This window comes from Tursiops truncatus, chromosome 10 (genome assembly GCF_011762595.2).
Source record: "Tursiops truncatus isolate mTurTru1 chromosome 10, mTurTru1.mat.Y, whole genome shotgun sequence".
Lineage (NCBI taxonomy): Eukaryota > Metazoa > Chordata > Mammalia > Artiodactyla > Delphinidae > Tursiops > Tursiops truncatus.
In genome coordinates this window covers 100,573,687-100,586,141 of record NC_047043.1, presented here as the reverse complement: position 1 = coordinate 100,586,141, position 12,455 = coordinate 100,573,687, and the positions used below count along the sequence as shown (strand labels likewise).

General features: G+C 52.4%; 1 protein-coding gene across 4 annotated transcripts in view; it reads right to left on the bottom strand.

The window, feature by feature from the left end:
- Positions 1-7,442: 7,442 nt before the first annotated feature.
- IQSEC1 (IQ motif and Sec7 domain ArfGEF 1) overlaps positions 7,443-12,455 on the bottom strand; it is a 112,782-nt gene continuing 107,769 nt past the window's right edge. For 3 of the 4 annotated variants that reach the window (XM_033865514.2, XM_033865516.2, XM_033865515.2), the window contains exon 14: positions 7,443-11,646. In XM_033865514.2, the coding sequence (XP_033721405.1) occupies positions 11,107-11,646 (540 nt within the window). In that variant the 3' untranslated portion in view covers positions 7,443-11,106. The remainder of the gene's footprint in view (positions 11,647-12,455) is intronic. The other variant, XM_033865517.2, reaches the window with a different exon arrangement.

Genomic DNA, 12,455 nt, shown 5'->3' with positions numbered 1-12,455 from the left:
TGAGGTTTGGGGCAGGGAACCGCTTCCTGGGTCGGCGAGCGGTAAAGCCTGGCCAGATGCGCACAGTGCCAAAAAGTCAGCCGCCTACCGAACCTGGAAGAAAATCCTCCTCCGGCAGCGCCCCCCACGCACCCTCCATCGACAAAGCGACAAAGCGAAGCATCATGCCAGGCGGCAGATGAGGTAGAGTCCAGTCTGGATCACAGAGCTGGGCCAGTGGGGTGCAGCGGGGCCAATATATTGGTAACACCGGAGTGACTGCAAGCGCAGAAATGCACACCCTGTGTTGCCTTTTGTGGAGGAAAGGCTGGGAAGAACTCTGTGTATCTTTGCTTAACTCTGTGAAAGGACACATGGGAATGATCAACCTAGAAAGGAACACAAATGGTTACACGGAGCCCCCAGGATGGAGATAAGGATGGAGAGAGCAGTGAAGTGACAATTTCTGAAAAGAGCTTTGCTTTTTTTCCTTTTGGCCATGTGGCTTGAGGGAGCTCAGTTCCCCGACCAAGGACTGAACCCGGGCCACGGCAGTGAAAGCGTGGAATCCTAACCACTAGACCACGAGAGAACTCCCCTGAAAACAGCTTCTTATGCGGTTTTGACTTTCGAACCGTGTGTCCAAGAAACAGAATTAAAATAACAAAAAGCAAACCTTAACCGGTCTCACCATAGATCCACCATCACTAAGGACTAGCTGGTCCACTTCAGAGGTGGAAGGGCTTCCTGAAAATGCAGCTACCACACCCCTGGGGGGGAAGGACCCCGAAAGGACAGGTTCTGTATTACAGGGTGCAGGCCACGCTTTGAGCCAGCACCCACTGTGTGGTGGTGTCACCCCCATGGTCAGCACACACAGGTGCAGAAATGACAGGCAGGGTGGCTCCTCTCACCATTACACCCAAGGGCCTGCGCACAGAGTTTTTACATCCCATCCCAGCAGCTCTGAGCTCTGCATGTTTGGAGGTCTTAGATCCTAGGCGGGTGGGGGTGGGCGCTTCCACCGGAGGAAATGGAGCGATGGTCCTGCTCAGAGTGAGGTGGGACGGCCACCTGGCCCCTGGGGTCCCTGTTGCCCCCAAACCACCAGGAAGCAGTAGGCTTTACTCTACTGGCTGGACGGGTGGGTCCCAATGACCAAGGGGAGCGTGGGCTGTGGCCACACAGTGGGACAAGAAGGGTTATGTCTGCAACCCACGGGGTCCCCTGCGGCACCTCTTAGTACGTCCATGCGCAACAGCAACAGCTAACGCAAAACTACAGCAACCAAAACAGGGAGGACGCTTGAAGACTCGGACCACTCGGGATGATGGTTTGACTCATTCCCCCAGACACGGAAGCCTGGCTGGGTCATGGAGTACGGTTGACCCCTTAATATCACGGGTTTGAACTGCGAGGGTCCACTCATATGCAGATATTTTTCAGTAGTAAATACTACACACAGGGTGGGGTGGGGAGGGTAAATTAGGAGGTCGGGATTAACACATACACACCACTGTACATAAAACAGATACTCAAAGGACCTGCTGTCCCAGGGCACTCTACTCAGTACTCTGTAAAGGCCTGTATGGGAAAAGAATCTGAAAAAGGATGGATCTATGTATACGTATAACTGAATCACTGTGCTGTACACCGGAAACTAACACAACTTTGTAGGTCAACTATACTCCAATATAAAACAAAATTTAAATTAAAAATTAAAAAAATAAAAACAAACAAAATACTACAGTACAACACAGTCCGAGTTGGTTGAAACCACAGATGTGGAGGGCCAACTATAAATTATAGGTGGATTAACCCCGACATTGTTTAACGGTCAACTGTATATTAGTTTACATTTATGCGACATTAGATGTTTGCTATTGCTTTATTCGCACTTCTGCTTTGGTTGTCTGTAGTTCTGTATTTATGCAGGCTTTATCAGGTTTAGAAAACGTTGCTACAGTCACTTCATAAAAAAGTTTTGTATTTGTAAGTTTTCCTTCCATTGCTGTGATCTGAAACAGTTTAAGTAGCATTGAGATGATCTGAAATTTAAAAGTTTGCAAGAATTCCTCTATGAAAGCAATACGGACCTGGCACGTTGATTACTTTCTTCTATTTCTCTTATGGATATTTGTCTGTTTAAAATCTCTGTCTCTCCAGGGGTCAGTTTTGGCTAATTAACCATTTTGTCTAGGTTTTTCAGGTTTATTTGCATAAAGTTGTTCAAAGTAGCACTGCTTTACATTTTTCCCTTCATTGTAATAGTTTCTTCCCTCCTATCATTTCTTACTCTGTGTGTTTGTGCTTTCTTTTCATCTTGATTTGGTCACCTATAGGTTAGGCAGCTTTGTTTATCTGATTCTCTGACAGCACCTCGTTCGAATAGGGCCCTTATTTTAGCGGCTCCTTTCTTTCCCTTCGTCTCCAGGCCTCCGGGAACCTCCCGTTTCCAGGGTGCTTCCCTCTTCTCGGGAAGCGGGGCTTCTGCACCTCTGGTCTCAGAACTTTCTCAGTCTCTCCCCCTTGATTCCGAAGCGGCCAGTACTCTCACCCACCGGCCCTCACGTTTCCTCTGAGGGTCGGTCTGTCCTTACGGGCGTGAACCCTAGTTGATGACGTTTCCTCTATTCCGTGCAGTCCTCACCTGGATCTACATTCTGGTGTGAGATTCCCTGGCAACTCTGCTAGTCCAAGATGTTTGTTTTCCCACTGACCTCTCATTGAGATGTGTGATCTTTGGTCTTTCCTGGTTACACTGTAGGTCTGGGCTATAGGTGGTTTTGTTTGCTCTTTTTCTGAACAGTTCTCAGGATGTGGGAAGAGATTCCGATTTAGGTGGCCTCCATTACCCCCTGGTGGGTTTTTTTTTTGGTTTTTTTTTTGCGGTATGCAGGCCTCTCACTGTTGTGGCCTCTCCCGTTGCGGAGCACAGGCTCCGGACGCGCAGGCTCAGCGGCCATGGCTCACGGGCCCAGCCGCTCCGTGGCATGTGGGATCCTCCCGGACCAGGGCACGAACCCGTGTCCCCTGCATCGGCAGGCAGACTCCCAACCACTGCGCCACCAGGGAAGCCCTCCCCCGCTGGTGTTTTTATTTTAGAATGCTTTATTCCCTATTAACCCCGCGGAAGATGACACCTGAAGAGATTTAGTCCCCATCTTTCAGATTTAGATGGGACTTTTTCCATATAGGACACTGGTCACGTCGTGGAGGTGCAGGTGCACCGTGGTCAGAAATAACAGAAAGGGGAGAAGGCAGTTCCGTAAAAGGGCCTTAGAAGTCTCAAAGTACACGTCAGAAATGGGGAAAGCATCCTTCACGGCAGCCGGTACATCTTTACTGCAGACCCACTCAGTGCTGAAAGGTGAGGTGGGTTCCCGCGGGAGGGGAGCACTGAATGAATACACCCAAGGAGAGGCTTCTCAGGTGACGCCGTGGCTGCCCTGGGCCACCAAAGTGGTGTCACTGTTCATCCCAGGAGCTCTGGCCTAAAGTCAGACTCAGGGGTGCCCCATTCCCCCAGGCCCCAGTCCCTACCAGAGTCACCAAATCTGCTCAGAAACTCTATGATTTCCAACCATCTGTTCCTTATTCACCAAAACAACACTATCTGATGGCAAGCACATCAGAGGCCACCCATACGATGGGCCAGTGCGCAAACGTCATCAACTGTTGCATCTTTTATAACATCAGGATATATTAAGGAAATACAATTTACACATACAAACTTCAACTAAACGGTATGCTGTAGAACGCAACAGAGTTCCACCGCTACAGACGTTTGGGAAACGTGGCACAGACTATCTTTCGGAGACTTACAACAAATGTCATCTTTCTAAGAGGCTCCTGAAACACAGCAGGACCCTATGGCCCTTGCCCCCCATGTCCTCAGCCTGAGTCTTGTCTGTAGAAAAACTTTAGCCAAAGAGTAAGTTTAATCAGAGAAGTGAGAAAATGCAGAAACAGGGGAAAACAGTCAAAGGAGACCAAATAACAATAGTTTAGTCATTAAACAAAGTCAAGGACCTTTAGTTCCTCCTCAAGGGTTATAGATAATATCCTGAGCCATATCCTGCGAGCTGTCTTATAGATACTGAAACCTCCACTAGGTGGAAGAAGTGAACTACATGATGACCAGACCACAGTCATGACATAAGCTGTCACAATTCCTGGAACTGGCCTCAAAGAAATGGGAACAAACCGACCCTGGAACTGAAGACTAACTGTACTTAAAACCATCAAGATGATGCTGGCCAGGCCACTGCAGGACTGATCTCAAGACGACGGTCAGAGCTGACTGTGCTGTTTCTGCCTGGAGCCCCCTCCCTCTGTCTATAAAAGCTCTTCTCCACTGATTGTCATGGGGGAGGGAGTTGACCTTTGGACAGGCGTCTGTCCCCCACCGTCCCCTCCCACGCTGGCCTCCGAAATAAAGCAAACTTTCCTTTCCACTAACCTTGCCTCTTTATTGTCTTTTGAGCTGCGGGCAGCCGGATCCCACTTTGGTAACACTCTGAGACGTCCTGCAGGACAGACAGTTTAACTCTGATCAGACCTGGCGTCTCCTAGCTGGCTTCCACTGTGAAACTTTCTTCACGAGGGGCACCGAATAACACTTACAGACTGTTTGGGACACACATCAAAGATCCGAACTAATAAAGTTACCATAAAAAAAAAAATCTGAATTAGGTAACCGAGAAACACGCCCAAAGACAGGGTGGGAAGGAGGGAGACTAAACGCTCAATTATAACTGTTTGGGCGTGGTGGGATTGTGGGTGATTTTTCCCCCCGCTTGTTATGAATCTATTCTTTCCAAATCCTCTGAATGTTAAAAACATATTTGATGAAGTTAAAACACAGTGATTAAAAGCCTCCAGCCATCGCCCAAATTATTCCTTGAATTAACAAGGAAGCGGCAGGACCCAGTCTTTCCCTGCCTCTGGCTCGTGCCGCTTCCCTAGGTCTCTGATCTCACCGTGAACCACCAACGTGCACTGTGCATTCCAGCACTAAGTCTCCCTCTTCGGGCGCTGGTACTCATCTATTCACTCAACGAACACTGGCTGAAGCCCTTTGTGCCACGCGTTAGGATTACAGCTGTGCAAGGACCTGACCTTGTTGACGCTTTGGCAATGGAACAATCACATCACTGAATATACAAGTATGCAAACGCATTGCAGAGAGGGTGGTGGCTGAGCTGAAATTTGATGCAGGAAATAGAAGCTAACTCAACAAAGATGCAAGGAAGAGCATCCTACCTTCGGGGAACGGCCAGGGTCATACTTGCACAGGCCCGGAGGCAGGGGGAACACGGCTTCCCTGGGCGTCTGAAGGGCTAGTGTGGCTGGAATGAAAGGGGACAGGGAGGGTCAAGGGCCAGACCATGCAGGCCTCACACAGCCTACGTCAAGCGTCTTCTGTTATTTTCTTTTTAATGGCTTCAAGCAGGCAGCATCTTAAAAAGACCCTTCTGGTGCCAGTGGAGAACGGGGTCGAGGGACCCACCGTGGAGATCAGGAGCCCAGGTACCGACCGGGTGACAGACAGACAACGGCCTGACGGCAGGTGAGAGATATGAAGAGGCACAGGTAGATTCAAGAACACACAGGAGGTAAAAATCAAGAGGGCTAGGGACTTCCCCGGTGGTCCAGTGGCTGGGACGCTGCGCTCCCAACGCAGGGGGCCCGGGTTTGATCCCTGGTCGGGGAACTAGATCCCGCATGCACGCCGCAACTAAAGATCCCACATGCTGCAACGAAGACCTGGCGCAGCCAAATAAATAAACATTATTAAAAAAAAAATCAAAAGGACTTGGTGACAGCACAGACTTGGGGAGTGACGGAAAGGACAGGTGTTCCGGAACAAGTCCTAAATTCTAACTTACACCCCTCACAGGAATGCTATTCATCAATGCGGGGGGCCCAGGGAGGCCCCAGCTCCACGTGTGTGTCCGTGTGCGACCATGGATTTGGTCCTCCTGGAGAGAGTTGCTACTGAAAGATCCAAGGGATGTGGACGTTGGGAGCAGAGGTCTGGGCTGGAGGTTCGAGTTTGGGAATCTCTACAGGAAAACAGAAAGCCAGCCGAAGCTGTGGGCTTGTGTGACGTTGCCGAGAAGTAGGAAGAAAGGAAGAGGGCGTTCTGCGTCCCTGAGTCCAACACGTCGTGGCTCCGGGAGGGGTGTCAGCCTGCAAAGGAGACACGGGAGGAGCTCCCCACCTCCTCCCCCGGAGAGGAAGGAGAGAGTGTGCGACCAAAGACACCACATGTTTCACGAAGGGACGTGTGAACAGCGTTGAAAGCTTTGAGAGGTCAAATAAAACGTGGGCTAAAGGACACGGGCAGTGAGCAGGAAACAAGCTCGGCGAAGTTTCACTGTGTCACCTGCATCCCCAGCTAGCTTCTCGGTGGCAGGAGCAGCAGAGCACCAAGCGAACAACTGTCCATCAGTTTGGGAGGCTGACGATCTACACACCCTCAGATCAGCCAGTGGTTCTGCTGTGACCCCCGCCCCCTTCCAACCACCAATTCGTTTTCGGATGCATCTTGACGGGAGCAGTCCTGTGCTGGCCACCGGACACACAGAAGGGGACCACACGCACCCTTTGCCCCAGGAGCTCGCAGTCTGCTGGGGAGACAAACCCGAAACCCAGAGGACGGTTGCACCGCAGCACTGGCTGAGTGGCTCGGGTGCCCCGAGCGGCAGGTGTCAGCAGCCCTGTGTGTGGTGGCGTCACGCGCTGAAGCAGACCTAAGTATTCCCAGAATTCCGGGAACCGGCTCCCCTCCCTCGGAGGCCCCCGAGGGCCTGGGAGAGGGACGGCCTCCCCGCTGCAGAGACCTGAGACCGTCTTCCCATAGGGACCCACTTCTCTGTGAAGGGTGGGCCACAGCCCATTATGGCCGCTGACGTCAACCTCTTTGTGTTTCCCACAAATTAGGTCTACCAGTCTTACTTGGTTTTATGATACGTACTGAAACTTTTAAGGGGTATTCTCTGGAACTGAATTTGGCTCGAGGAAAGGAGAAACAGTACAAGCCAATCACGTTCCCACAGAACGCCTGCTCTCAGCAGCATCAGAATTCCTTCCCTGGCTTCCACATCATGTGATGGGGTCCGGGCCCTTGGGTGCTTCTCTGCCCCCACCAGTCGCTCCCAGCCCACCTGCACACTTTATACGGTCCACCTCCTGTCTCTTTGTAACTCAACGAAAGCACAAAATTTTGTCGAAAGTTGCTAGAAATTATAAATACCTCTGAAATCTTCTACCAGTGCCTACGTTGTGACGCGTACCTTTATCTTAAGCCGTCTATCAGCATCCTCAAGTTAACGTCTTCCCGGAGAGCCGGAGCCCACAGCAGTCACGACAAGGGATGGGCCACCCTGTCACCTGGAGATCTCTGTGTGTGGCCAACAGGGAAACTGCTGGACTTCCCAGAAAAAGTAAGAACTCGAGGGTTTTGAAGCATTTATTCGATTTCTCCAAGTGATCACAGCTATGGTTTTACATCAGTAGAGTCTGTTACTACTTACACACAGAACGCACAGGAAAACAAAAGCACTTCTTTCCTCCCCAAAGTTACATCGTGGGTGCCGGGCTTCCCGCGAGCGAGGCGGCCCTTGAGGTCTGAAGAGCCTGCATTCAAGACCTGGTTCTAAGTGTGTGAAACGACTCGAGGTGAATGACAGTGCCCCAGAGTAGATGGTCCCACACACGACCTTGGCATGACCGCAGGCGGGTCACACGGTGACGCCCCCCACCCCCGCTCGCTGTGCCCATTCACCGCCCTCACCTCACGCCGATTCATTCTGCAACCCGCTTCCTGGATTATTGTTGTTGTATTGAAAATACTTACAAAAGGACTCGTTTTTCAGGCAGGAAGGGTGATGGTATTTTACAACGGACTGTAAGATGCATGCTTACCTGTAGCGACATAGCTTCGTACGGTGCTGAGTCAACACCTAGGGTCATGTTTAACATCTGCTGTCTTTTCAGCTCATCTTAAAGAAAACCAAGAGGTTTCTGCTACATGCAGTGCGAGATGGAAAAATCGCTCTACACAGGATGACTGAGGATGTTTTTAAGCAAGATGTGCACATCATATTAGGATGAACTTTATTTTTACATTGTTGTGCAATCCATTCATAAACTTAAAAAGAAAAAACAAACATGATTTAATTGTTGTCCCAGAAAAGATGTCTGTGACGGTACCAACTGCCTTCTCTAAGGGTCACCTGCTGAAATAATTTGTGACTTGAGCAAAATGCCCCACGTGTATCTTGACAGCGAGAAAGGATGACACACATCCCGGGGATGCTCAGCCTCCCACCTCCTGTGCCAGGGCGTGAACCACAGGTGCCCACAGCTGCAGCTCTGGGACGGGCTGGGATCCCGAGAGTGCAGTCTCGAGAAAGCTACATGGGGCCACAAGCTTTCCAGGAGCATCTGCTTCCCAAACGAGTTCGGGGCAGCCTGGCTCCAGACTCCTCCAGGGAACAGTGTACCTTTTGGGAACACTTATTCCATGACAAGTTTGGAAATGAAACACAAAGACTGATGAAACCTCACTGACCAGAAGTCAGTCCAGCAGAAAGTTGGGAACACAGGGAGAGACTCCCCCCACTTTAGGGACCCAGCCCGGCGACAGTCTGGAGGTGGGGGTCCCGAGTGGCCTGCAGAGAGAGGGCACCCTTCCCACCGGCTCTACCCAGCTTGGCTCTGTTTCCATCAGTGACTGCCCTTCGGGAAGGGCGACCTGGTGTCAATCAGCCTGCCTGCATCTTTTCTGGAACAACCTGGAGTTTACAGTTAGATCCTACGATTGGTACAGAGGGTGAAGAAAAGCCGACATACTTAATATGTTATCACTTTACTTCAACTATTTGTCAACAGTAACACTGAGAGAGTTTGCAAATACACAGAACACAAAGTGTGGCCTCGTGCCTGGCGCCAGAGGACATGCAGCACAATTCGATTGTTCCCTGTCATCACAACGCCCTTTAAACCACAAGACAGAGAACGCCTCGGGAGCAGGACTCTGGAGGGAAACCAAGGAGTTTCGGGGTCCGCGGAACCGGGGAGCCTCCCACCAGCCCGGCCTGGACCAAATCAGACACGCCCGTGCTTTTCGTTTCTCTCTTTCTGAGCAGATGAGAGAGAAGGACGACACGGACGGGAAGATAAAGGCGGGCAGGTTAAAGTCACACTTCTTTCAAAAAAGGAAAAAAAAAAAACCAAAAAAGCTAAACTCTAGATTGCTGTACTTGCTCTCTATGGAGATTAACAAAGTGCTCGGTTTGCAGATTTGCTGGTTTGGTGACCTGGATGATGCGACAAAGGGGGCGGTGGGCGGGCAGGGCCCCGGCCGCCGCCAGGGTGGGCCCCCCTCCGTCGTCCCGCTGCCGCCTGTCCAGAGCCCCGCGCCCGCGGAGTCCCGCGCCAGCTTCGCCCTTTCTGGAAGAGCTCCCTGCCCGGCAGGTGCCGGGGGCGATCCTCGGGTCCACGGCTTAGGAGCACAGCACTGGCTGCTGCAGTGGCTCGAAGGGCTGAAACTACAAAGTACGGCCCGTGGGTGACTCAGGCACAGAACCAGGCGTGTGCGGCGCCAGCCCCGGGGGAGCGGATGGTGTCACCACAACATGGAAGCGACAAGAGCACAGCGGAGAGTCATGTGATGCCCCGGCAGCCGCCTGACCGTGAGGAGGTGGCGGGGCCGCGCTGGCGGGGCCGGGCACTCGTCGGCTGGGGTCAGATGGGCCACGGCGATGACACGGGGGTCGTGCTAGCACACGGCCACATGGAATCACGATGATCACGGCCACCACTCAGAAAACAAAACGGGAAACACACACACCGCCCTGGGTTGCTAAACGCTAAGAGAAGCCTTCGGGTTCCGGGGCGTCTGCCTGCTGCGGTTGGAAACAGGATGAGGGAGCTATGGTGCTGGGGACACAGGATGAGTTGGTCGTTTTCATGTTGGAGATGAATACCTCGGCCGTGTATGGGGCCCCCCGCAGAGGGCTCTGAATGAGTGTGCATTAAATCAAATGCATACAGAAGAAACAGGGATCATGGAAATTCACAGTTATTGCAGCCATTAAAGTGTCTAAGAATCTGTAACCAATAGTCCAAGGCAACCAGTTCTTAACTAGCTGTCTCGAGTTGCTACTGTAGAGTTTACTGCATTTTATCTATTTGCTTACCTGAAATAACAGAGCAGTTATAATACTGATTACTTATGTTAGTCTTCTGTTAATAAAATAAGGATTTATACAAAGCAATATCGGACTTTTAAAACAGTTAGATGCTATGTTACTTGGCACAGTTAGTAATGATCGTGTAAAGATCTCCGCCAGTCCTAGGGGGGCTTCTCTTCTTTTTATGAAAATACGGAAGAATATGAATTTTGTCCCTAGCATTTAAGTTTTTGGTCTACCCTCTCACACGTTTGTCTAAGGTACTGTCTTCCTATCAGGTAAGTGGAGCTCCTTGTAAAGTCTATATTGCTAATTTCGTGGACTGAAACGTTTGCCTTTCACACACAAATACTACCTATACAGTATATATATATATATATTTATATATTTATATATTTATATTATATAAAGTTTACTTACGTATTTTCATCAACCATATCAGGTCTACTTAATTTTTGCCCATTGTCAATAAAAGAGCAATAATGCAGCAAGTTTTGGGTTTTTTGTTTGGTTCTGTCTCTGGTTTTTTGTGTCGTCTCTTCTTTTCCTAGGCTGGGTTCTCATCTGCGTGTATAGTGAGGGAGCAGAGAGCTGAGGGCTGCAGGTGGGGGGTTGGGGCGGGGAGCTCAACATCTACTTGGCCGGCGGCACTGTTTCAGGGCTGATGGTGGCCGAGGCCCACCTCCCGGGCTGAGGTGGATGGAGCCCGGGGCGCCACCACTAAATGAAACTGGGGGCGGGGGGGGGGGGGTTTGTTCCCTGTGACACAAGCCCCGGGGCTTGGGGGGCTCCATCCGGGCCGGGAGCAGACGGGGAGGTGGAAACAGAAAGTGCTCTGGGGCTGGTCTGGGGCCGCCACCCCTGGGCGCGCCTGTGTGGTGTGCACTTGCTCTGAGGGGCCCGGGACCCCCGCCCAGGCTGTCTACACAATTGTGCTGATGCCGCTGGGTTTGGCCTTGCTGCCGGGGAGGGGTGGCGGGGCAGGGGGCTGCCCGTGGTGGTGCACGGCATGGCCCACGTGGCCCGGGTGGCCGACGTGGGCCGAGGGCAGCGGCGGGTGGCTGTGCGCGTGGGCCCCGTAGGCGGGCTGCCCCCCATGGGGGCCGTGGTGGTACTGGTGTGCATGCTGGATGTGCTGGGGCGGGTGGTAGTGGTGGTGGTGATGGTAGGGGGGCGGGTTCTGCTGGAGGGGGCAGTACTGGCCGTGATGCCCGTGCACTGGTGCCTGCAAGGGGCCTTCCGTGGGCCCCTGGGGGTGGCCGGACGAGGGATGAGGCGGGTGGGGGGGCGGCTGGGGAGGGGCTGGGGGCAAGTGGGCCTGGGGAGGGGGCTTCCCTCTCTTACTCCCAAATAGGGAGCCCAGGAGGGAGGAGGAGTTGGGCATGGCCTGGTGTGGGCGAGATGGACAGTCTCGTGTTGATGCAGCTCTCCGGCGCATGTGAGGACTGCTAATGATGGACCCCTAAAAAGGAAATTCATAGAAACCAAAATTAAAAGAGCTTAGAGCACTTACATCAGAATGATTCTTAAGAAATGTCAAAAAAAAGTTCGCCCACTGACTGCTAAGCCTTAGTTCAACTCGCTAGCCGCAGAGGCCGGGCCGTGTGAGGCTGGACTCAGGCGCCACCTCCAGACACTGCCGTGCAGGTCGGCTGGGGGGGCCAGGAGGGGGCCTTTGGGGAGAAAGGTTGGGGGGGGGAACGCAGCTGCTGCGGGTCAAAGTTGACCTCTGCTCTTGGCCTGATGAGCACCCTGTTGCCGGAGGCGGCCGGAGCTTTGAGATCAGAACCGTGTGTCTGCGGATGTGTGTAAGCGGCGTGTGCTGGGTAGGGCGGGGCGGGCGAGCTGCGTGCAGGGGAAGGGCCGGTCCTGCCGCCTCCTGCCCTAAGCTCTCCTGGGTCCTCTCAACGTCCGAGGGCGTGTGCTCTGCCTGTGCCGGTCCCGAGGTTTCTGGGGAGGTGGTGACGGGGACAGGAGGGGCTGGGCACCGCCTAGGCATTTCACTGCGGCTACCTACTGCAAACCAAACACGGGAAAGGAAGGAAACAGAAAGGTCTGCAAGCTGAGGTTAGATGTGAACAGGGATATCGAGATGGCTGGAGGATGAATGAAATCTCATGAAATCCACACTGAATTCCTCTCGCTCTCATGGCTCTCCTCCCCCGAGCTAGCTGAGCAATTCCGTGGTGCCCTGACTGCAGACACACAGCAATCGAACCTCCAGGAAGGAAGCGATGGGGATGGCGGAGCATGGAAGTCCCGAGGTGGCAG